The 26,772-nt window shown below is 35.0% G+C and overlaps 1 protein-coding gene across 4 annotated transcripts in view; it reads right to left on the reverse strand.

Annotated features, from left to right (window-relative positions):
• Window positions 1-26,772, reverse strand: part of LOC148955446 (dystrophin, isoforms A/C/F/G/H-like) — a 504,509-nt gene that overhangs the window by 144,841 nt on the left and 332,896 nt on the right. For all 4 annotated transcript variants that reach the window (XM_089102277.1, XM_089102283.1, XM_089102291.1 and 1 more), the window contains one exon: window positions 9,519-9,673. In XM_089102277.1, coding sequence (XP_088958403.1) covers window positions 9,519-9,673 — 155 coding nt within the window. The remainder of the gene's footprint in view (window positions 1-9,518; window positions 9,674-26,772) is intronic.

The following is a 26,772-nucleotide window of genomic DNA, read 5'->3' on the forward strand; positions in this document are numbered from 1 at the left end:
GCTTGGATTTGGAAACAATTGCCCTAGAACTATAATTTCAGTACACCAGACTGAAAGAATACTAAATGTACAGATTAGAGCCCCGACTAAGCAGCCTCTAAACACTAATGAAATTCATAAGAGACATTGGAGGTATTGGGAACACATGACAAGAATAAAAGAGGGCAGACTCAAATATGACATGTGATGCTGGAAACCACCTGGTCTACACAGAAGCGGTAGGCAGCGTACAACTCTTGGTCGGACTCTGGAGAAAGAGACTACACAGTCAACTAGGTTAAAGGAGGAGCTCTGGTCACCGGCCCAGGAGTGAGTGACATGGAGGTCAACAGTCGCTGCCTCATCCACCCCAAGGCGTGGGAGAACCTAAGTCTAAGCAATTAATTCTAAAAGATGGGTCTCTTGAAATTTTTTTATAATTCTCCTCAGTAAGAGAATAAACAAATAGTTTGCAGTAGACAAGACAGATTTCATTGTTATGACCTAACATTTCATTGTTTGTTTTTTTGGGGGGAAGGGGGAGGGGGGGGGGTAGTAGGACTAAATCAACGACATTTTTTCCTTGTTTTATTCCACCTACATTATCGACTATTGCTTTCCGAACAGAGTTGTTCTTCAAAACAATGATCTTATTGGTATCCTCCGTATGTACTATTATGTTGTCTAAATAGCTTTAGTGACATTCTTGAGCGCTGACATTAAAGATCCACATCCACGATTTTAGATAACTTTAAATTTCTTGGGTACCGAATCAGCCCTGCGTTTAGATCCAAAGAGTCCAGAACGGAGTACGAAAGCATCAACTTTAGTTTTATCGCTTTTCTGTTTTCCCCTTTTTCAAAAATCAGGCAAATTTTCTCAGGGCTTTAGCTTCCGTATGGGAAACTTTAGACGTGATGAAATTTGAATAGTTAGAATCATCATAAAAATCTGATTATTTTTACGCAATATTGCTATCAGAAATTGCATGTTTTAGACTTTCGGGCACTATTAGGCCGAATCGCTCCTTACTTATAAACGTGGTCCACACGTCTCATTAGGGTAACTTCACAGTCTGGAAATTTTTGATGAGTAAGCTTGAGCACTGTAAAGCGCATGCACACATAACGCATTTTAGAAACTGTACGAAACGTACCAATTATAAATAATGGTCCCATGGAAGTCTGATTGCTTTGTTAAATAAATCTACTTTACCTCACTTTTCTTTTCAAGTTCTTTATAATTTTCAGTGGGCTGTCAGGTTTTAGATAAACTGAAGGCACGACTCTTCATAGATTAATTTTAAAAATAAGTTTTTTACTAAAGAAGTTTTCCAAAGAGAAAAAAAATAACTATATTAAACCTAAAACGAGCAGAAATAAAGTCAAACTGTAATTCGAGTGCAAAACACCATTTAGTCGGGGAGCCAAAGTTGAAAAAGTCGTCAAATAACGATTTGTAAAAAACATTTTGGTACATGAGTTCTGACTTTTGGAAACGATGTTTTTGAACATGCTGATTCCATTTATTTCGGGAATTGCGACCACCAAAGTGCACTTCATAGTTTAATATGAGGTCAAAGTTTCGACTCGATCATCTATGGTGAAAAATTTTAAACTTAACTTGTTCATTACTAAGTAGATGACACTGCATCTTTCTCGTGGCTTTGTTATGGTTATGTTGACTGCCATGTGCCATGCTACTGTGTAAATAAATTGATGGTTCAAAAGCTTAAAAGCTAATTAACTCTATTATTTGATCCTCAAAGGTTTGTCTTTACCAGTATTTCACTTTTTATTGTTTCGCCTCGTCTTTTAGGAATATAAATTTAAAATGGATAGGCTAAAAGTAAAAGTCTTACCAGTTTTGGGGTCAAATGATAGTTAGAGGCTCACTTAAGTGGTTTAAAAGAAGGATAAAGGTGCAAATTAGTTCCCCCTGATAAAAGCAACTTGTTTCTTACTATTATTCAGTAAATTGCAGGGGTGTCCACGGGAGGGGTTTTACGAGGAGCTTGGCTCTTTTGTGATCTAGCCTAGGTGGTACGGTACAGGTTTTTTTCTAGCATAGTCTAGCAATGGTGGTACACTCTGTCAATACTTGGCTGTCTTCTCTTTCCTTTTTTGTTTGTCAAGAGTCTCACTATTTACCATTGCTCCTCAAGTCACTAACTTTATAGTGCATCCAGACTATCCAGTTTCTGGAAAAATGGGATGGAAATCCAGAAAAAGGAATAGCCATCCAGACTTGGCGGATTTTTAAAATAGTATTGGTACAAGTTTATCAGCCATCCTTATCAAATCTGTTTTTCTGAGCCAAAACCTATAGAAAACAATTATAGAGCCTCAGTTTGACAATTTACCTTTTTTCTATTTTAAACCACATCAGACAGCTATTTTTATTTATCACTCATCATGTTGAATCGTCTCCTTCTGCTGGCATTTTTTCCAGAAACGCTGTCCACACTACAGTCTTCCGTCCCATTTTTCCATTTTTGGACCCTCTGATCCTTCCTGCCCAGAAAACGGAAAAATGGGATGGAAGACCTGTCTGCATTTCCGGATTTCCATCCCATTTTTCCAGAAAGCGGATAGTCTGGATGTGCTATTAGGTGGCACAACAAAATTTTAGGCTAGGTGGAAGAAGGTTTGGTGGTACCTTCTTTTTGGCCAACACGATGCCGCAATGCCCAATACCATGCCACAAAGTTGTAAAATTGTTCAATGGAGCATTATTATTATTATTTAGGGCAGACTCAAATGGGTTGAGACTCAGGCCTCCAAGGCCCATTGCCTCCACAATGGAGCATTAAGAATTGTCATTTTCCATATTTTGAGGGACCAAGACTTAATATGAGTATGATTTACAGAGTCGAAAAATTTTAAATTTAGCACTAAGAATTGTCTTTTTACGTCCAGTCTGGACTTATTAGCCCTGCGGGAGGGGGGGGGGGCCTTGCATGAATTTCTGGTTTGTATATTTTTTTTCACCAGGTATTTACACTGCTTATAGGATACTATTATATAATATAATAGTATGTAGATACTGGAAATGGATAGGTTATATATCATGAAGAAATTCTTGAATTTTTTTTCTAAGGTTACCATTAGTACCATACTAAATTTCTTCTCTATTTTGCAGACTAGCATGGAATCATTTGCCAGAAAAAAATTAGATGCTCTATATAGCCCCCCCCCAAAAAAAAATTACTATGCAAAGTGTTTAATCTGCCAAACCGATGGAAAAGGACAGCTTCACACTGTTAGTGATATAAAACGTGTCCGAGAACTTCTATTGACCAGATGCAAGTGCAATGCTACGTACCATGCTCTAAGAAAGGACTGTCAGCAACCAAACTTCTTACAAAAAAGGCTTGTTTGGCATAGAACTTGTAGACAGAAATTTTTGTCTTGTGATCTCCATGGAGGTCTTCTGGAAGCAAATATGCCAGCTACACCTGCAAGACTCACTAGAACATTGGCAACAGAAGTGAGTTTCTCATATGCTGACTGTTGCATCATTTGTGGCAAAAGGGAAGTACCAAGCGTAAAAGTGAGAATCTTCTTGCAATTAAAACGATAGAAAGGCAACAGAAGTTATCACAGCATGCTGAAAGACTTTTACGAGAAATGCCTGCTGTGTTTGCAAGGTCCAAAGACAAAAATTTGATTCAGTTGAGTGCAAAATACCACCAAAAATGCATGCTTAGCTTCTTTAAAAAGAAGACGGAGGAAGAGACTAACTTTTCTGCCAGAGAGGCTATTGCAAAAAGTGTGGTGGATGAAATTGAAACTCGTCTTAAGGAAGGAAGAATATACTCGCTTAGTGAGCTAAGGCAGAAATTAAGCAGTGGACTAGCTAGTTCAGGTCTGGAAATAAAGGCCCATGATGTTAGGATACTGAAAAAGCAATTGAGTGTGAAGTATGGCAAAGCACTAGAAGTGAGCTCTAGTAAAAAGGCAGACCAGTGCTTTTACTATTTCAAGCATAAAGTATCTGTTGGAGCCCTGAGCCGTCAGGTTTCAAAGTTTGTCAAAGAAGCAGATGATTCAGTTGTGCTCGTAGAGAGTCCTACCTTAGATACAGACTGTGAAACAAACGAATCTGGCAGAGAGAGTGACAGTGAATCATTTGAAATATGAATATTGGAAATATGTGTATTGGAAAGTGCTCCTGTGCTGGAATCCGCAAGTGCGACTTGCTTTGTGCTTGTGCTGGGTCATGCGATCTTTCTGAAAGTGACGACGAGTTTGACTAAATAATAACTTAAAAAACATTGCTAAACATATTTAAATTATGTATATTCGACCAATCGTATGTTAATAAAATTGTAAAAAGCAAAAGCTTGTAAAAGCAGTTTGAAGCATATTGAAGCTGTTGTGCTTGAAGCAGGATTTTTTTTTTTTTTTTTTTTATTTTTTTTTTTTTTTTAGTGTTGTGGTAAATTAACGATCGCCTAATGTTTTGGCTAGGTATAAAAAAGACAACTACAATATTCTAGTAGAAAGCTGGACTTAGTCTGAGTGAAATAGAAAAATCAACGAACTTAGTTGCAAAAACCACCAAGCGCACCTTTGGCGCTTATATTCCCGAGATATTCGTAATCAGCATGGTCGATTTAGTCTAAAACCTCTCTCAAATCACTTGTCCCCCTCAGATTGCTATTTTGTCAGATTTTCAACTTTGGCTCCCCGACTAATTCATAAATAAATAAAACCCAAAACGAAGAGAAATTACATAATATAATCAAGTCAAATAAAAAAAAAAAAAAAAAACAGAAATTACTACAAACAGGAGTATGGCTAACGCCCCCTATGGCTTCCAAAAACCAGAACACCATTTGTGCTTTACTGAAAACAATTTTTATTTCAAGCTGTGTCTTTTTATTTGTCGTAAAATCAACAAAAAGAAAGAAATAAAATCACCATAATAACCAAAATTAATGAAAAGAACTTATTAAATGTAGATTAACAGTTTAAAATAAATTGATATTCATTGCTGAAAGTCTTATCAATTTTTGATTTATTAACGTTACAAAAGATAAATGTTTAAAATATATTTGGCTCTCAATAAACCGTAAATAACGTTCTGATCTTTTAAGGCACAAGGGGAGTTACCCTACTCTTAGCTACATTAAAGCCTAGACAAGAGTCGGGTAAGACGGACCCGGAGGAAAGACGGACCTTTCGTCATTGCTCGACTTGAGCGTCATCTTTTTTTATCACTTGTAGAGCTAGACCCAATGGGCATCTAATGGCAAGTTTCGGAACAATGTTTCAGAGTTGAAGGCAATCTTGTCTTCGAGAAAAATATTTTTATTCGTTTTCACACTTACGAAACCGGCTTTTGAGGTAAATTTTTTTCTTTTCAGGTGTTTATTATGTTCTGTTTTATCCCGCGGTACTTTTAACTACAAATATGGGGGTATAGGAGAGTATGTGAGACATCAAATTTCTCATCAAAGAGCCATCAAAATTTTGTCGATGCATCCTCTCTCCTTACGAAACTACATTTTCTTCTTTAAAAGCTTTACCTACAGCATCTCTTAGTCTATGAAGTATAATCATACTCATTAATTTGCTTCCTACAGAAATCTAAATAATGCTTCTGTAATTATCGCACGCACTCTTATTGCCTTTATTACAGGGAAAACAACGAACTTATATTACTAGACCCAAAATATTACCAAAAAGAAGGTTTGAAAACACATTAAAAATCGAAAATGCTATTCTTTGGAAGATATCGCTACTGCAAAGTATCTTCATTTTTGTTATCTGAATTCAAACAAAAATCTCTTAACCACTGTGCTGAGGTAACCGCTAACGAAGAAGTTATAGCTCATGTGACTATTATGGATTCACATTGAGATCAAAGATGAATAGAAAAGCACATAGGTAAGACTCTTCCAGGTCAGCACAGCTTCAGTCAAACGGTTTTTTGGCTTTTTAGACCAAAAAAGCGTGTAACTTAAAGGCAGTACCTTTGTCATGTTTGTGTGATGTGAACTATTATTGCATCAAATAAATAGAAAATCCCTTTCTAGCAATATAGGCTTTACGCACGTTTTTTTTTTTCCAGAAATAATTATGATAAAAAAGAGATGGGGCCAAAACACAATCAAATTATATACACGATAATATAAAAACCATTCTTTTCTGCTACTCGAAAATAAAATTTTTTAAGTTTAAAAATAAAGTCGAGGGCGGTCATGACAAAAAAAGAAATCTTTAAAATTTCCGGTAATCATGACGATGTACTTTTATGGTCGTCACAAACAAGACCCAATAGACAACATACACAAATAAATAAAAATAAAATTTATATGAAATTTTTGATGAAATGTTAAACATTTAGTAGACAGACTTGAATTTCAGAAAACAAGTTCATTTCACGAGGAATAAAACGACAGTGCCATCTAGGATTTAAAATTTGATAGACAGCGCTAACACTGCAGATGAAACTTTTGACTTTTAACGAATACCTTTGACTATCTTAACCCACAATTACGTTTTGGTAGCAGGGTAGCTAAATTTGTACGAGGCACACTAAAATTAAAACTGAAATTTCAAATTGTATCTCTTTTCATGCTCTGTCTATTTGTAAATCTGAATTTCAAGTTTTAGACTGAAACCCCCTCTCCGATTCTATGTAAATGTTTTTGTGTGATTTTCTACCTATACTAATGCTTTGTTGGCAGGATTTAGGAGAAGAGGCATAGTTGCAGCCAAGATACTGATAAATTACAAAGCATAGAGTTAAACGGCTACAAGTCCATGTTTGTTTCCCTTAAATTTGTCACTGCTAAGACACGAATAGGACTACAACTGAAAGAAATTAAGCAGTTTCAAATAATTCAAATAAAAGAATAGAAAATTATCATTCTAATGGTCCGTTCAGACGCATGGGGAAACCGATGAGAAGACTGATCAGTACGAGGGGAAAGTGCTCTAAAGATAGGGGCAAAATGTTTCCTAAAAAGCACAGATAACAGGCACTTGTACGCGCCAAGTTTCTATGCAAAGTGCATTTCTTGCCAAGTATTTTCCTCTTTCGTGTTAGTTTTATGCAAGATCTCATAGTTGATAATGATCATTGACTATGAATACAGCCATAATTTATGTTGTAGTAAAACTATACGATGTCATCGGTTGCAACGGGGTTCGTTCTTTACTAGATCCAGCTAAGAAAGTTAGTTTTATGCAAAGCATTATTTGTGCTTGATAAAAATTGATAATTCCTTTAGGACAATTTTTGGAGGCCACCTGCCCAGATTCTCTGCAGATTGCTGGACTGAGATGAGGCAATGAATAGATACTATTTGGAAAGTGGTTGGAGACGGTGGGCATCCGTGAACAAGCACTAAATTGAGCGAGGAATTTGGGACAATATTTGGGGGCGCTCGCCCGCCCAGAGTCTCGGGCAAGTGACCCAAAAATTTGAAACATTTGTGAAAAAAAAAAAAAAAATTTCAGAATGACGGGCTGAGCTTAGGCAATAAATAGGTAATATTTGGAAGATAAAGATGGCTTTAAACGAAGGTTTACCTGTTATTTCAAGCAAATTTATAGTCCTGTGTCAATTCTGCATTCTTGGTCAACCTTCTAAAGACCATAGGCTGACGTGCCTTGTTTATCTCTCATTCCAGGCAATCTAACGGTCCTATGTCAATTTTAAATTCTTGGTCAACCTGCCTAAGACTCTAGGCGGGCATGCCTTTCCAAAAAACTAACACACAAGTATTTGCCCAATACGAGACGTCATACTTACCTCCCGCCATTTACCCGTGCAGCGATTTAAACATTTGCCTCTCAATTACGTGGACTATCTGTCTTGGATTTTTCTTTCTACAATTACCCATGTCTTGAGGCTTACTGTAAAATACTTGATTTTCAATTCAATCTCCGGATAAGAACTACTAAATCTCGAACCTTCACGTGCTTATGAGTTGCCATATTTTTCACTTTCAAAAATGCCTGCTCATTTTTTTTTCGACGGCACACGAAACTATAGGGAAACTACAAAAATTCCTAGCCCCAGAATCAATCGGCACTATAAAAAAAAAACAAAAAACGATCAGTTTTCCTATGGTACCGATTGGTTTTGAGCGTTTCCTCATACGTCTGAACGGGCTATAAGCCTCTTTCGGTCTAATATGATTCTTGTTTTGCCAACAAGAAGCCTGAAATGATATTCTGATATGGGCTCTTACCACTACGCCTACACAGTTGGCTTCGGTGAATATTATTTTCACTCAAACCATTCAAAAGGAATCTAACGAAAACGGCAAAAAAAATATTGTCGTACACCTATTGCATGAAAAAATGTACTCGACTAGCTAACGTATCAAGATGGAAACTAAAACAGAAGCCACTGAGATCTGGAAAAGAATAGAGGTCTATCGATTTAGCACGACTCTAATATAAGACTCACAGTACCATATGCGCAATCAAGTCAAAAGGGTGAAAACATAGTACTAGAAACACAAGGATTGAAAGTGACAAGTAGAGTAACAATCATTGCCGTGTCAGAGTTTAGACAAAATGAGAGCCGATATAAAAGTCAATAGGGGTTCTTTGTGTCTTAGTTTAGAAGAATTATTAAGTTGTTAGTCCTAACACTAACGTTAGGTTTTGATTTCATCGGGTACTAATATCATCTACCGTTTTTGTCTTTTGTTATAGCCTTTACAATGATTTTAACAAAACATTATATCCGGCTATTCAAACTCTATTCATCGTCTACAACCAGTCTTGAGCCAGGAGTTTTTTTCTTTTTTTTAATTGGAAGTAGGAGAGGGAGCCTAGCTCAATTAAGAAAATTCATACAGATGAAAAGGACATATTTTGAACTTTCAGAATGCTTCTGAGCTGCAGCTGCAGGCTCTCCCGGGAAGGAATTGGTGCAGAGTTGTCTCTGTTTTCTTGGTTACTGTTCTATATATACCATATAAGACTCTAAAATCAACTGGACCTTGAAGGGTAATGATTTTTCCTGGTATTAACAGGAGTGATTCGATCAGACTTTATATCTTCACATCGTTCGACTTCCCAATTACATTATACCTACGACTAAAAGTTTAGTGACAGATCTCGTTCAAGCAATGGAAAAAGTTTCCAGCTGTATGCTATATTAAAGGATTTTCATTGGAGATATTTTATAGAGTGACAATGCAGTATCAGCATAGCATTGCCCAGTTGGTTATTCAGATAGTTACAGAAGCCGCTCAGAGTCATGATGCATAGAATACATTTATCGGTCAAAGATAGCCATCTTTTCAAGAGGGAAAGCTTCCCATATCATTTCCTCAAAGCCAACACTGGGACAATTTGCTGGCTCAATTGCATCTCTGCTTGTAAGTGGATACATCCTATTAAGGAGAAACGGTGAGAAGAAATTCATGCTTTTTTAGTCGTTTCTTCAAAACTTTCTTAGGAGGCAACTGCTTTAGAAAAGAACACGAATTTCTCTATTCCATCATATGTCTACAAAGTTGTTAGTAGTTAAATGTAGTGGCATAAATTCCCTTAATAATATCTTACCTTGAAACTAAAGCAGCATAACGTTGACCTAGTGACTCAGCAGTGGCTTTAATTCTAGTAGCATCTTCATAAGGATAATTAGTAGCTAAGGCATGTACAGCAGATGTAACTTGGTCTAGTTGATCTCTAAATTGAGAAACTTCTGAATGGAGAGCCTAAAGGATAAAAAATAGTCATTTTTTAGTTGTAGTTGATAACTACATAAAGTAACTTTGTGAAACTTTATGTTTTTTTCAGTGTTGAAAAAGAAAAGGCTTCTGGATACCTTGAAATTCAAATGAACAGCTTAAAATAAAAATATGATGATCACTAAGGGATTTTCTAAAATGTTTTAAGAATTTTCATACCCAGAGGCCAAAGTAAGAGGCTCAAGGTTTAGAGGTTATGGTAATAAAAAAGATAGGAAAAAACTAACAGACAGTTTAAAGAAAAACAATCGAAATGCATACTGACCACATACCATTTTAACACAGGTAAAAAATACCAAGAACCTGAACATATAGACAAAAAAGAGAAAGAAGAAAGATTACACTTTTTTCAATTGTGCAGACTTTAAGTTATGTTTTGTAGACTTGGTGACATAAACTCCTGAGACAAGAGGAAACTCTTCCTTCGGTGACCCAATTTTGACATATCTTCCAAGTTTGTAACTAATACGTTGCAGCTAAACTTTAATTTCTACTATTTTAAAATGCTCGGAAAAACTCATTTGTCCATGTTTGGCAATTACTTAATTAACAGGACAAAATCAGCAATAGATAAAGGACGGTCAGACAACGCCCCCTTAAGACTATTTAGCATGCAGTGAGAGCCTTAACATGTGGAAGAGCATTATAAATCAAAATCAGGTCTGATATTGGTTCTAAATGCATCTTGTGTTTTACTGTATTATGCTATGTGTTTTATGTTTTCCCGTCTGAATGTAAAGTTTCCATCCGATGTTGTTTCTGAAGTAGTTTGAATTTAGTTTCTATCAGATATGTGCAGTATGCACGCTTCTTACTAGAACCAATAAATATGTCGAAATCCAAAAGAGAATGTATGATTAATTACCACTATAACTTGGAATAAAAATGTTGGCGTGAGACTATGACCAGGAGATTTAACTCTTAGCACTTTTAACATAAATCGTACATAAAAATTTGCAAATGGCAACATATACAAAGCAAAATTTTTCTTCAAAATGGACTTGCATTCTAAATATAAAGCGAAATTTGCCTTCAAAATAGTTTTCTTCAAGAGGCAAAACATAATCCTTTAATTTTGCGATTTCCAGTCATAAGTTTCAATGCTAATTAGGCAACATAACTAACATGCACATTTCCCCCAAACTTGACATAATAAATACGTTTTGTACACGATTTATGCAGTTTTTAAAAGCACCCACAGTTTTACTTGCTCCTTATTTTTCCTCTGAATTGAAATAGTCAGCACTCTTACAACACTTGGAACTCCTTACAGTTACTCAATTTAGGTTAAAAAACTACTGCAAGTTTTATTCCACTAGTTATCAAGAATTTTAAATACCTTTAGAATCTGTAAAATCTAAGGAACTGTGAACTGAATGATTTAAAAGAGAAACTGACAAAACAGAAAAAAAGCTTCATGTATCTTGTTTCCAGTATTTTCTCTTTTGTCTGCTACTAGCATTAGCAGTGGCTGAATATATATATATATATATATATATATATATATATATATATATATATATATATATATATATATATATATATATATATATATATATATATATATATATATATATATATATATATATATATATATGTATATATATATATATATATATATATATATATATATATATATATATATATATATATATATATATATATATATATATATATATATATATATATATATATATATATATATATATATATATATATATATATATATATATATATATATATATATATATATATATATATATATGTGTATATATATATATATATATATTGTGAATTTGTATAATGTGAATTTGTCTCCTAACCATCATATATATATATATATATATATATATATATATATATATATATATTATATATATATATATATATATATATATATATATATATATATATATATATATATATATATATATATATATATATATATATATATATATATATATATATATATATATATATATATATATATATATATATATATATATATATATATATATATATATATATATATATATATTTTCAGCCACTGCTAATGCTAGTAGCAGACAAAAGAGAAACTTTATCATGGCAGTTTTTCTCAGATTAATTTCGTTTTCATTACGTTACCGTTACAATTACTAGACTTGTTTGTTCAAATTTTACTAGAAACAGGCAAAAAAGGAGCATAAATGCTGAATTAATCCGTGTGTCGGGGGAAGTTAGTTTTTCAAAATGATTCGAATTTAAAATTATCTGCAGCAAATTTGTCTCTTCAACACTACCACTAAACACCTCCATCGGCAAAGATTTCCTTTTCAATGGGCTCTGGCTTGACGTTTGGATTTAATTTAGCCCAAGTGCAAGAAAAGTGGATGTTTTATAGGTTCTTTAACTTTATTTTAAGGAAGTTTGAGGCCTAAAATGTCATTTTGTGAGTTTCAGCGTCGACTGAGAGTCTCAAAGACAAAGGGCCCATTAGCAATTTTTCCCAACCCCACAGCGATTTTAGTGAAAATTGACAGAGGATCTTAGGTGTGTCAACAGCTCGAAAAGCTAACGAGAGGCTTCTTTAAAACAAAGGAAATGTATAATCTGATACTAATTGTTAAGCAAAACGCTGTCTGATCAATGAGCGAACAGCATAGATAATGTGCATCCTACGTCCGCAAAGATTCCAATCAAGGCAGTTAGCACAAAAGGAAACTTTCGAAGCTGTCAAATTATTCAAAGAGACTTCTTTCGAACTGATTTTGAATATTTTCCAAGCAGGTGTACTAGAATTCAGGGACTGCCCTATCCTGAACACAAAAAAAGAAAATTCTGTTCTGTTCATTGAAAAAAAAAAAAAAAAAAAAACTTTTTAATGATGCGAGTTTCATTAAATCTGTATACCTCTATCTTTGGCACAAAATGGAGAAGTTGAATGGCTTTTCTAAGAATTCCGAGAAAGTAAATAGCAACTTTTACTTTTTTTTTCCTCGTTTATTCGGATCTCTCATCATGAGCTATGGCTAGACCATCCAATCAATTTTGAATAGTTTGGCCACACAAACTAAAAAAGCACGTAATGGACGAGATAGGGTGATTCTTTAAGTACCGAACAGCCTTAAGGAAGTTTCCTTTTTTGGTAAGGGTTCAGTCCCACAAATACCACTTTGAAATTGGCTCTGGCCTCTGAAACTTCTATAGTTTGCACCGTTGCATTCTTTATGGCTTATCCATTTTCTGTCTTTTTCAATATTCTGAAATGTACTTTTTTTAACATAAAAAGGTTTGTTGCATTTTATTGTTTTAACAAACAAACTACAATAGCAACTACTTTAACTATGTGCTAGCCAACACATATTGATTAAAATACACTGAACAAAGATCTTTAATTTCGTTTTACGTCCCACTGAGGCACAATAGCAGATTGACATTAAATTAAAATATTAACGGTGACACACGGCAAGTACAAAGCAACCCTCGTCCATTGTAAACAAAACTCTAAAAAACGGAAGCTTGGAAAATACATCGACTATACATTGAAGTAAGATGATTTTTAAACTTAATACAAATATAAAAACATTTGTTATACAACATAAGTTATTAACATAGACAATTTTAGAAAGGGAGAAAAGATATCCCAAAAAAGAAACCATTCTAGACGACAATTTCGCCATGATATTTAAAGTTTCTAAAAACTTCAGAAAAGGAAATTTCTAATTTTTATTTACATTTCTCGGAACTCAATTTTTTATCATAAATATATTCACGGATAGTATTCTTTTGGTGGGGGGAGGGAGGTGGTAGGGCTTAAATATTGGGTGGTAAAAAAAAATGGAAGAGGGGTCATTTGGAAGGAAAGTTTGAGCTCTAGCGTATTATTTAAACAACAAAGGAGATTACACAACAACAAAATCCCGTTTCTGTTCATTGTTTGCCACACAACAACAACTTCAACGTAAATAGGGACCAAAATCCAATAGGGCTATCCAGAAAATTCTTAGATAGCCAATCAGTTTAAAATTAATGAAACACGAAAAATCTAACGGTATTAACGGCCCACTATTGCACAATGTTTTTTTTCGTCCCTGAAATATATATGTAGTCGATATAAATTAAAGGGTTCTTATATGTAGAAAATTGGAAGCTTCATTAGAATTGGTTATTTAAAAAATTTTTTTCCACAAATTAAGTTTTTCAAAAAAAAAGTAAAGAACACCATTAAACCAAAAATGAACAAAAATAGAATAAAAAAAATATACCAAGCAAACAACTACCACAAATCAGTATCAATAAGTAAATGAAACCCAAAACAAACAGAAATTAAATAAATAACAGAGTTAAACTCAAAACGAGCAAAAATTAGTATGAGTAGGGTTCTAAACCCCATGTTTTCTAAAAGCCAGAATATAAATTGTACTTTACTGAAAAAAATTCAAATGAATTACTGAAAAAAATGTGCATGTCAGTTTACTATACATATGCTGATATTTATTCCTTAAAATCTTAATTAATTTTTTATTCTTTACAGTTATAAAAGTGAAAACACTTAAGAGAATTTTTTTCAGTAAAGTAAAAATTATATTCTGGCTTTTCGAAAGCATGGGGTTTAGAACCTGTCATCCTCAAACACATGATTTCTGGACCTTTCAACCACGTTGAACAAAATGGCTATCTCAAAATTTTGTTTGAATGTGTTCGGGAAAATGGTGGGCGTGAGAGGGGGGTTAGTTGCCCCCCAATCACTTTCGACTATTAAAAAGGGCACTGGCCCTTTCAATTTCCAATCGAATGAGCCCTTTTTGAAGTGTCTACGACACCGTTTTCTATAAAAACCTTATATGCTTATAACTTACATAACTTACAACCCTTGCCCTGAGGGTTGTGGGGGGGGGGGTGTCATCCTCAAAGAGCTGATTTCCAGAACTTAAAACTACGTTGAACAAAATTGATATCTCAAAACTTTGATTGGATGTGTTTGGGGAAATGGTGTGCGTGAGAGGGGGTTAGTTGCCCTTCAATCACTTTTGACTATTAAAAAGAGCACTAGCCCTCTCAATTTCTAATCGAATGAGCCCTTTTTTTAAATTTCTACAACACCGTTTTTTTGTAAAAACCTTATATGCCCCCAGGGCATAATTTAAAACGCTTACCCAGAGGGCAGTGGGGGGTTGTTATCCTTAAAGACCTAATTTCTTCAACTCTCATCTACGTTGAAAAAAATGGCTATCTCAAAATTTTGATTGGATGTACTAGGGGAAACAGTGGGCGTGAGAGGGGGGTTATTTGCCCTCTTATTTGCCTCAAATGAGCCCTTTTTAAAGTTTCTACGACACCGTTTTCTATAAAAACCTTATATGCTTATAACTTACATAACTTACAACCCTTGTCCTGAGGGTTGTGGGGGAGGGGGGGGGGTGTCATCCTCAAAGACCTAATTTCTAGAACTTTAAACTACGTTGAACAAAATGGTTATCTCAAAATTTTGATTGTATGTGTTTGGGGAAATGGTGTGCGTGAGAGGGGGGTTTGTTGCTCTTCAATCACTTTTTACTATTAAAAAGAGCACTAGCTCTCTCAATTTCCAATCGAATGAGCCCTTTTTTAAATTTCTACAATACCGTTTTTTTGTAAAAACCTTATATGCCCCCAGGGCATAATTTACAACCCTTTCCCTGAGGGCTGTTATCCTTAAAGACCTAATTTCTTCAACTCACATCTACGTTGAAAAAAATGGCTATCTCAAAATTTTGATTGGATGTGCTAGGGGAAATAGTGGGCGTGAGAGGGGGGTTATTTGCCCTCTTATTTGCCTTAAATGAGCCCTTTTTGAAGTTTCTACGACATCGTTTTCTATAAAAACCTTATATGCTTATAACTTACATAACTTACAACCCTTGTCCTGAGGGTTGTGGGGGAGGAGGGGGGTTGTCATCCTCAAAGACCTAATTTCTAGAACTTCAAACTGCGTTGAATAAAAGGGTTATCTCAAAATTTGATTAGATGTGTTTGGAGTTAGGGTGAACGTGAGAGGGGGGTTTTTTGCTCTTCAATCACTTTTGACTATTACAAACAGCACTAGCTCTCTCAATTTCCAATCGAATGAGCCCTTTTTTTAAATTTCTACAACACCGTTTTTTTGTAAAAACCTTATATGCCCCCAGGGCATAATTTACAACCCTTTCCCCGAGGGCTGTGGGGGGTTGTTATCCTTAAAGACCTAATTTCTTCAACTCTCATCTACGTTGAAAAAAATGGCTATCTCAAAATTTTGATTGGATGTACTAGGGGAAATAGTGGGAGTGAGAAGGGGGTTATTTGCCCTCCAATCACTTTCGACTATTAAAAAGGGCACTAACCTTTTCAATTTACAATCGAATGAGCCCTTTTTGAAGTTTCCACGGCAAAACTTTCTATAAAACCTTATATACCCAAAGGGTATAGCTTACAACTCTTGCCCTGAGGGGTGCGGGTGGAGGGAGTGGTTTATCCTTCTCAAAGACCTAATTTCCAAAACTTTCAACTGCATTGAACAAAATGGATATATCAAAAGTTTGATTGCATGTGTTTGGATAAATGGGAGCGGGAGAGGGGGGTTAGATGCCTTTCAATTACTTTTGAATCTTAAAAAGGGCACTAGCGCTCTCCATTTCCAACTGAATGGGCCCTGTCTGAATCTCCTAGGAGAACACTTTCTATAAAAACCCTATATGCCCGAAGGGCACAGATTACAACCCTTGCCTGAGGGATGTGCGGGGTTTGTCATCTTCAAAGACATAATTTCCAGAACTTTCAACTATGTTAAACAAAATAGCTGTCTCAAAATTATGATTGGATGTGTTTGGGGAAATAGTGGGCGTGAGAGGGGGGTTAGCTGCCCTTCAATCATTTTCGAATATTAAAAAGGGCACTAGCCCTTTCAGTTTCCATTCAAATGACCCTTTTTTGAAGTTTCTACGACAAAGTTTTCTATAAAAAACCTTATATTCCCCCAGGGCATAACTTACAACCCTTGCCCTGAGGGCTCTGATGGGGTACCATCCTCAAAGACCTAATTTCCGAAACTTTCAACTGCGTTGAACAAAATGGATACTTCAAAATTTTGATTGCATGTGTTTGGGGAAATGGTGGGCGTGAGAGGGGGGTTAGGTGCCCTCCAATCACTTTCAACTATTAAAAAAGGCACTAGCCATTTCAATTTCCAATGGAATGAGCCCTTTTTGAAGTTTTTACGACAAAACTTTCTATAAAAATCTTATATGCCCCCAGGGCATAACTTATAACCCTCGTCCTGAACTTTCAGAACTTTCCAGAACTTTCAACTACGTTGAACGAAATGGGTATCTCATAATTTTGAATGGATGTGTTTTGGGAAATGGTGGGCGTGACAGGGGGGGGGGGTTATATGCCCTCCAATCACTTTTGACTGCTAAAAAGGGAACTACCCCTCTGAATTTCCAATTGAATGAGCCTATTTTGAAGTTTCCACGACAACAATTTCAATAAAAACTTTATATGCCCCCAGGGCATAAATTACAACCCTTGCCCTGAGGACTGTGGGGAGCTGTCCTCCTCAAAGACATAATTTCCAGATCTTTCAACTACATTGAGCAAAATGGCTACACATATGGACATTATACTGAGAGAGAAGAGAGCGAGAGTGAAGAGAAAGAGGGGGAGATAACAAAAAACTAAAGCAAAGATGTCGTTTCTACTAAATATTCGATTTATTCGCCACATCACGAAAACCCTGCAGGGATTAGGCGAGACGGAAATCAAAAAAATTTTTTTTTTTCAGTACATCTCCCAGTTTAGTCACGGAAGCAGTAAAATCCCCTTAATCCTTTCATGAAAAACATAGATATTATAGACAGGGGAATCCCATATATATGAGAAAAGGTTGAATTTATTTGCTAAAACACGATGTCCAGCATGAAATCTCTAAAATAAAGAATAATGAAGCATATTTCACATTTTCCCTTGTATTGTATGCAATGAGAATTTAAAGATAATCCTACTGAATATACATTTTTTTTCTTTCCGTGGTTACAGATTCACAGCATTTTTAAAGCAAATAAGTATCAACTGAACATGTTTTTATTGGTAATAATGCGGTTTCAATACCGTAGAGAATATAAAGGTGCCAGTGGCGTAACTGGGGTGGGGGTGGACAATAAGGGCCAAATGTCCCCCTTAAAGAATAGTTTTGTGGCACTGACATTAGCAATCTTCGCCATCCAAAGGTCGTCAAAATAGTATAATCGGCACCAAATATTAGGTCCTGTCGAATATACATTCAATTATTGGCATCTTGGTACATACTCAGTTAAAGTCGTCGGCACTGAACTGAAACTTTTTCTCTGGAAACTTCAAATAAAAATTGATTGGGAATGCTAAAATTTTATAAAGAAGCATTTTTGTTTTACATCTACAACAATATTAAGGCATTTTTTGAATCTGAATTATCATACGAAAATCGAAACACATTAAAGCTGTTGTCACCTTTTGTAGTATTATCGGGACCAGGAACGCTTCAATTCTTTTGCCCATAGATGGGACCGTGAAATTGTGAAGTCATATCTATGGATTCAATTTGACGTCTTAATAAAAAAAAGGATGGTGAGAAAGAAAAAAAAATGCTAGGGAAAAAGAAACTTCTCAGTTCTAAATGTTTGGTATCTAAATATTACGGTATTGCTTTTTAAGACTTTTTGCTTCCTTGCAAGGATGTCTCAGGGGCTAATTTGAATAGAAATGCATATTGCAGCGGTAGATTTCAAAAATTTTGGGTGCTTCGCGCCAGAAAATGCTACCTCAGGCATTCACTCAGTTATTCTGCCTGCAAGTAAACGAAACAAAATGATATTTCCTAACTCTGATTTCTAAAAAAAAAAACTTAGACTCTTTCCAGCGCAAGATTAATTTTTATAGGTATGTGCTTATTTAAAAAAGGTTTCTAAGAGAGGACGAAAGGGAAAAAATGCAAGTGATAAAGAAACTTCTAAATCCTAAATCAATTTTTTTTTCTTCCTTTTTTTCGGCAGAATATTTCTTTTTAAGATTATTTGATTCCTTGCAATGATGTTTTAGGGGCTAATTGAAAATAGAACATTAAAACCACGTTACTATATTCTAGTGGTAGGCCCCGTAACAATCCGGCGCTTCGCACCAACAAATACTCTCTCAGACTTTTATATGCAAATAAACAAAGCAAAATGACATTTCATAACTCTGATTTTTTAGATAACTTAGACCCGTTGCAGCACAATATTAATTTGTTAGATTTTTAAGGATGTTTGCTTCCCTAAAACGGGTTTAAAAAGGCAACTATAAGGAATAATACACTTTTTAGTCTTATATTTCTAAAAATTTTCGGGGCTTCGCGGCTGAAAATGCTATGTCTGCCGAATGATTGGTACTCAATGAGAAAGGTGGGTGCGCCATTGCGGAGCAACGGCGCGTTTTGTCGGCGCATTTTGTCGGCGCATTATAAAGCTTTGCCCCCCTCCCCTTAAAAATGGGCTAGTTACGCTACCGAAAGCCACAAAACAATACCCCCAAACCTAAACTAGATACATTTTCAGATAAACTAGTTGCATCAAGAGGATTGGGAATCCTTTTCGAACCACGTAGGGAATTAATTTACCAGCCGTTATAGTCCCTTTGTTTTGTGTCTAAAACAGAATTCTTGGAATAATTATCTCATATTAATAGGCCAACAGCTCATGACTAAAGTTGAAGAATATTCACACTTAAAACACTATTATTTGAAGTTGTGACTCTTTAAGTCACAACTTCAGAAGGATTTAGTTTAGAGAGCTATTTCATGAAAATCAAACTACTTAGTAAAAACTAATCAAATGAGAAGGGAGACTAAAAGACAGATGAAAACGACAAAAAGAAATAGCCCCAGTTACACATTTTATGCATTCATGAAGCACAATAATAGCATAATTGCTAATGCGGAGAGAGTTCTAGTAACAAACAACGGACAAAAACACAAATTATGCAGAGAAAAAAGGAAACAGCATGTCGTAAACTTGTATGTAAAATAAGAAGAAAAAACGCGATTTCAATTTCTTACTTAGGATAAACAGTTTGTTTTGATTCAAGTATATTTCTTCAACTGTCCTTATTAAAGCTGATTAAGTTTTTGTATGGGGAAGGTGAGATTTAATATCAAGAAAGAATAGCAGACTATTCAACACTAGGAAATTATATGTCAATATATGTTGAAAGATCTTTTATGGCTCCCCTTCTTTAACTGTTGTAATATATGAAAGGGGCCATTAAGGCTATTCTAATTGACAGGGACTTTAGGAGTGAACATTGAGAACAAATATGCTTTTCATTTAAGTGTTATGGACCAAACATGACACATCAAAGAAAAGTAGAACTCAGAGAGAGACAAGTAGTTACTTTCATATCTGACAGGTTTTTGCGGCAACATAAGTTAGCTAGCAGGAATATAAAACAGTGAGGTTTTAGGAAAGTGATGGGATACATAAGCAAAGTCCCCACTCTTAAACAAATACACAAGAAATGTCTGAATCATTAGAACCGTATAGTCATCAGTTTTATAGATTATGAACAGACGTTTGACCCAGCTGATAGATTAGGCTATTTTGAATGTCATATCCTTGTATTGTATACTAAATAAGCACATTAAAGAGATGTTGCGGTTAAGATATGGAATGAAGTTTCTAGTTGGTTCCATGTGGAATGAGGTGTTAAACAGGGTTATTTCCTACCCCCCTTTATATGAATTATTTTGATGGACTTTGTACAAAAGAGCATGACAAAGGCTTTAGCAGAGCACGATATCAAATTATTGAAACATTTTGTAAAGTTTTGTATGTACCCCACCCCCGCCCCAACAAAAATCCTGGATACGTCCTTGCGGGAAGGTAAAACTCTCCTAGATTTAGATCATGCTGTGGATTTGAGTGCTTTAGATGAAAATGTTGGTAAATAGATTACATTCTGGAGTTTTTGAGAGGTCAGGATGCAAGAATATGTTTGAAACTTAATGTTAAGAAGACTAAGCCTCTTAGACTAGGATTAAATGAGGACGAAGATGTTATGTAAGTAACAACAAAATCCATCAAGTGAACAGCTTAGTATTATTTGTAAAAACGGTTGATTCAGTGAAGGTGTAAAAAGTAGACAAGGTACAGGGGTTATCGAAGTTTGAATATAAGTCTGTTTGGAAGGAAGAATAGTAGGATAAGTCCATGAACTAAAATATTGGAATCTGTCATCAGGATTACGGTCAAGCACGGCTCTGATGGGTGGTCGCTCTGAAAGGCAGATGAAGATCTGTTAAATATTTTCCAAAGAAATCGTCCAAGAATAGTTTTAGGTGCTTGTTTGACTAACTTTATATAAAACAGGAAGTTGTGTGAAAAATTGATTCGATCCTACTTTCTAGGTCTATATTGAAACAATGGTCAACATGGCTAGGCCACGGTTTACGGATGAAAGATGACAGATTGATAAAGATTGCGGATTTTGGCCATCCATATGGGGACAAATAAAAAGCAGTTCATCCCAAATAGGATGGGAAGAAGTTGTAAGACAAGATTTAAGGAAAACTGGAACTTGATTGGGGAGAGAGTGAATCTTAAAACAGATCAAAGCGGACAAGAAGCGTGTACAACTATATTGGACTCAGGCCACCTGATACTGCACAGAGTTGTTAGTAGTAGAAAGGACAAATTAGGGACAAATATTCCTTGCATATGAAAGAGGTTATATTTTTTCTTTCTTGATTATCGATATCAGCTTCGATGTGAGTTTAGTGAATAGATCCCATATCAGAGATGGTTCAATTCATTCCATGGGGAGTTCTAACCATGAACGTAAGTAGAGAGAAGGGGCTTGCACCTGTCTCCACCTCCGCATCTCAACATTTCTGAACTTATTCCTAAATTACCACGCATTTTTCTTATAATTAACGAATTTTTACGTTCCTTTCGAAGTTGCCCCTCCTCCCTTGTTAAGAGAAACACCGTCAAACATTCCTTCTATCGTAAAACAAACAACACACGTAACATTGACATATAATTGTCAAAATTTATAGGCTACATGCCAGGGACCCTCCTCCTGAAAATATGATTGATTCATGGCGGTAAAATTTGGTAAGAAAGGGCCAAAGTCAAACCTTGACTTTCAAGTTAAATAGCTTCAAAGCTGACCTATTTTGGCTACATAGCTTCTTCAAATAGTTACTTCTTTCCTGTCATCTTGCACTGTTCACAGTTGGAACAATAGAGACTAGAACCAGCCTTGTTGAAAGACAAATCTATCAAAAGACTTTCCAATAAATTTATAGGAGGTTCCAATATATCTTATCTTAAACTGTTAAATAGATCTTATCCCCATTGGAAGGCCAATTGAGGGATGGCATGGCTTTAGCAATCCTTTATTAACGGGTAATTTTTTAGATGTAGCTTATGTCTTGTTCAAAATCCTTTACTCTTTGTCAATCCTCTCCAAAAGAAAACAGTAATAAATGGTCAGAAGAAAAATCAATATTTTGCTTTCGTTTCCAATTCTTACTAAAGTAGAGAAGCTTTATCGTTCAGCGTTTTACCTAAGCTCTCTCAAGAAATAAAACGCTTACAGAAAATACTTACCATTATATTACAAGTGAATATCAAAATTAAAAATAGTACGAATATCGTGGATCTTGTAATTTTGCAGATCAACAAGTACATTTTTGCACTTTTTAGAGAAAAAATACTTAAATTAGTATGAATGATAGATATTTCAAATTCATTATTAAAAATTATATAAATTTGTGCTTTTTTCATTTGCTATCCTGTTTCATTTTATTACTATTGCAGAGCAATACTATAGCTTTTATTTATTTATTATAAATTATATATAATATATATAAAACAGCGTAGGGATTGCAAAGCAGAGGTGACAAATTTCGTTGAAATTCACAAAATCGTCAGAATTTTTCCGAGAAAATATATATATTTTTTTTTTTTTTTAGCCACCAAATAATATAAATAAATGCAAAATAAAAATCCTTGCATGTTTCCAATCCAAACAAGGTGCTACCTGCCAGCCTTTGTACGAAAAAGTTGGTAGCTGGGAAGGACTAGGTGTCACCAAAATTCTATAGTTTGGACTTGGCTCGCCCCCCCCCCCCCAAGTCAGTGCTTAACTTATTTTTACATCCAGTCAAGACTTGGCTCATTCTGCATTGAGTCAACCTACAGCTTGGACTTAGCTCATTTTGATATCCAAGTCAGGATGTATCTTGTTCTTGCACCCAGTTTTCAGTGCAACCTTTGAGTTCTTCAATAAGAGGGATTAAAAACCTTCATAAGATTCTGGTATCAAGAGTGTAACACGCCCGCCTTTCTAACAACACGCTGAAAGTTAGGGAGGAGAGGGAGGATTATAGAAATAATTTGTGACTCAGTTCATACATGCCTAAATTTCGTCTATAATTCTGGTTTTACAAAAGGGAAATGGCAATTTGCGCAAACACTGAAGATATGGCAATTTGCGCAATTTGGGGCACCTATCCATAAGGCTACGTGGGTCGAGTCGGAGGCATTGTTGACCCTTCTAAATTAGACAGCTCTATCACAATTATGATCCCCTGTCGTATAGCGCTACAAGGATATTGGGACAAAAAGGAACTGGAAGAGGGGCCGGTTGCCCTCCTAAAAGGGTCCTTAAAAAGGGTGATACAACTTCCAATTTCTGATCAAACAAGCCTTCCTCAAGTTTTACAACCATAACGTGGTTGCAAAAACCAATTAAGTAGCATTACACGGGAGATAAATTGTTCTTTACTGTCTACGCTAACGCGTAGACAACAATTATCCTTCAATGGTAGATCATCTATAGAGTGTAGAAACGGATTATTAAAAATTGATAGCGTTTCTCAAATTCTTATAGGTCAGTAAAATAGTAAGAAATCTTCTTATTGAAAAATGATATATATTGTTCCTTCACCTGATATATTTTGTGATTATCAATGCAGAGCCAATTTTCATCAATATATGTTTTGATAAAAATAAATATTAATATCGAGTCAGAGACATGTAAAACGTCACTGAAAGTTCACCGGCAACACAATATATCAAAAGAAATTTCACACGCTGAAATTGCAAAAAATATTATAAACATAATATATGAATTTTGTACTAATACAAATCCTTTATTCTGTGGTCCAACTAAAATTGCCTCACCGGTCCCATACGGAACCTTCATACCCGAGTCTGAGAACCATTGCTTTAGAAAAATTCCCTATAAATTGAAGTAAATTTGATAGACGACTCACATATTTTTCACCTATCTTACTCTGTATTTATGAATTTATGTCTTCTCTTGCTTATTAATAATAAATTTTGTTCAAATGGCAAGTTGATGCAGATAAAATAAGCATAGATTCTAATCAGCAAGCCGTTCCTAACCCTTTTTCAATGATTTCTATCAAGAAAAAGCATATATATCGCAAATTATGTCTTTATCTACTTTTTTATTAGTTATTACCTTTTTTATGTCTTGCAATAGATACAGAAAAGCTCAATCCTACTTTTTTCTCGTATCTTTGATAGATATAAGTATTTTTCTCTTAGTATCTCCTACTTTACTGCATTTTTAATTTGATTTCTCTTCTTTGAGAAATTCTACTTTGATTTCCTATTTTGGGAGGGAAAATCCTAAACAAGTTTAAATTACTGATTTCTTATACTTCTAGAGAATTCCCAAATGTTTCCAGGGAAGAGCTGTCCCCACATTGTCCATACGAGTCCTTCTGATGTGTCTTGGCAGAATCGTATAGAATCGTATTTACAACCAGAATCATTATTCTTTTCCGACAACAAATTTAAAGGGCACAAGCTAGTAGAGACTATTTCTTTTACCAAATTATCTATCTCTTTTAGTTATCTACGAAAATGAGAGTTTTAGCAAACAAAGATACTCGTTTTTCACTCTATATAATTTTGCTGTCAAAGTTTGATATTTTCAAATTCCACAAATAATATGAAATTGTTCTTACTTCCCTTTTCCCTTTTGAAAGTTCTATTTCACTTTCGAAGAGTCAAAAGTAATCGGAGGGCAAATAGCCCCCCCCCTCGTGCCCTCTTTTTCCCAAACGTACCCGATCTAACTTTTGAGATAGCCATTTTGTTCAAAATAGTCCAAAAAACATATAACAATGCCTTCGGGATTGACACAATCCCCATAACCAGGGTTGTAAGTTATGCTTCAGGGGCATATAAGGTTTTTATGGAAGCAGTGGTCGTATAAGCTTTGGAGGAGGCTTATTTGGTTTGAAACTAAAAGTTATAGTTCCTTTTTAAGAGTTAAAAGTGATGGGAGGGTAACTAGCCCTCCGAAATTTTGAGATAGCCATTTTGTTCAAAATAGTCCAAATGTCAAATAACTAAGGTTTCGGGTTTGACCACCCCCCTCTATCCCTAGGGAAAAGGGCTATAGATTACGCTTTTTACCCATCGTTAACATATAAAGTTCTTATGGAAGGCGTGGTCGTATAAACTTTGGAGGAGGCTAATTCGATTGAAAATCAGAATTTCTTCTGTCCTTTTTAAGAGTCGAAAGTGATCAGAGGGTAACCAGCCCCACCTCCCTCGCGTGGATTTTTCTCCAAATGCATCCAATTAAATTTTGAAATAGTCATTTTGTTCAAAAAGGTCAAAATTAAAATAGCAATGACTTAGGGGTTGAAAATCCCCCATAGCCCCCGGAGCAAGGGTTCTAACTTATGCAAGTTGCCCAATGTTCACATATAAGGTTTCTGTAGAAGGAGGGGGGGGGGTGGGTCGTATTAACTATGGAGGGGGCTCATTCGGATAGAAATTGAAACTTAAATTTCCTTTTTAAGAGTCAAAAGTGATCAAAGGCTCACCAGCGCTTTTTTCCCCAAAGGCATCCGGTCAAAATGTTTTAGATAGCCAATTTGTTCAAAATAGTCCAAAGGCCAAAAACTATGCTTCCACGGTTGAACCCCCCCCCCTAGTCCCCAGGGAAAGGGTTGTGAATTACGCAAGTTGCTGATTGTTACTTTGATACTCTCTTTACTTTGAAACTTAGATTTACTGATTTACTAGGCAACGGCTGTAAGTTATGCAAGTTTTAGTAAAGTGCCAAATACGCAGTAGGCTTTAGACTTTTACAGTTAGGGAAACAAGCAATAACCAAACTCTTGTTTGTAGTGAAAACTATATGTGTCTTGAACAGTGTTGGAAAGAACTGATAAAATTAAACTGAATACTTGATATATAATGATATTAATTGCTGAAAGCACATCAGTTCAAGATGTTATTTCACTGTAGTTTTCATTTATTTTCATTGTTGTAATAAATACAAAAGAAAATATTTGTAATATAATTTGTTTTCAACAAAGTGCCATTGGCGCAGTAGGCTTCATACTTTTACAGTTAGGGAAGGGGGCAGTAGCCAAACTCTTGTTTGTTGTGATTTTTGTTTGTTTTAAGCCTGATTTGTATATTCAATTTAAGTTTTGCTCGTTTTAAGATTTATTTACTCAATTATATAGTACCTGTTGTATGTTTGCTTGCTAAGATTTGCTATTTAATTTCTGTTGTTTTGGGTTTCATTTAGTCTTTAACAGTAATTTCTGGTCGTTCTGAATTTGAATTTTTATAGATTTTTATTTCTGCTGATCTTAAGCTTAATACGGCCTTTACTTTTCACTGAAAAGTTTCTTGCTCGAAAAGTTTTTTTTTTAATTAATAAATGGAAAAAGAACTAATTAATTTTGGTAGTATTTCATAATTTCAGATTCAATTTTGAACACTCTATTCCATATTAAACAGCACAAAAATGAGGAAACAAAAATCACTAAAAAGGATAGATTCATCCTTATCAAAGTTGAGAACATAAACATTAGCTGATCCAATTTAGCTGTTGGAGCAATTTCCCAGTTTACTTGAACCAAACACTTCTTTAAGCCATTATTCTTCTGGAGCATGACAGGATAACGCTATTTATTCACAGCTTTCTTTTCTTTAAAATTTTCCAAACTTTGAAGAAGACAGAATTTATAATGATACGATAATTTTATT

Source organism: Artemia sp. Qi Xiang Cuo, chromosome 2 (genome assembly GCF_049724085.1).
Source record: "Artemia sp. Qi Xiang Cuo chromosome 2, ASM4972408v1, whole genome shotgun sequence".
NCBI classification, from domain to species: Eukaryota; Metazoa; Arthropoda; class Branchiopoda; order Anostraca; family Artemiidae; genus Artemia; species Artemia sp. Qi Xiang Cuo.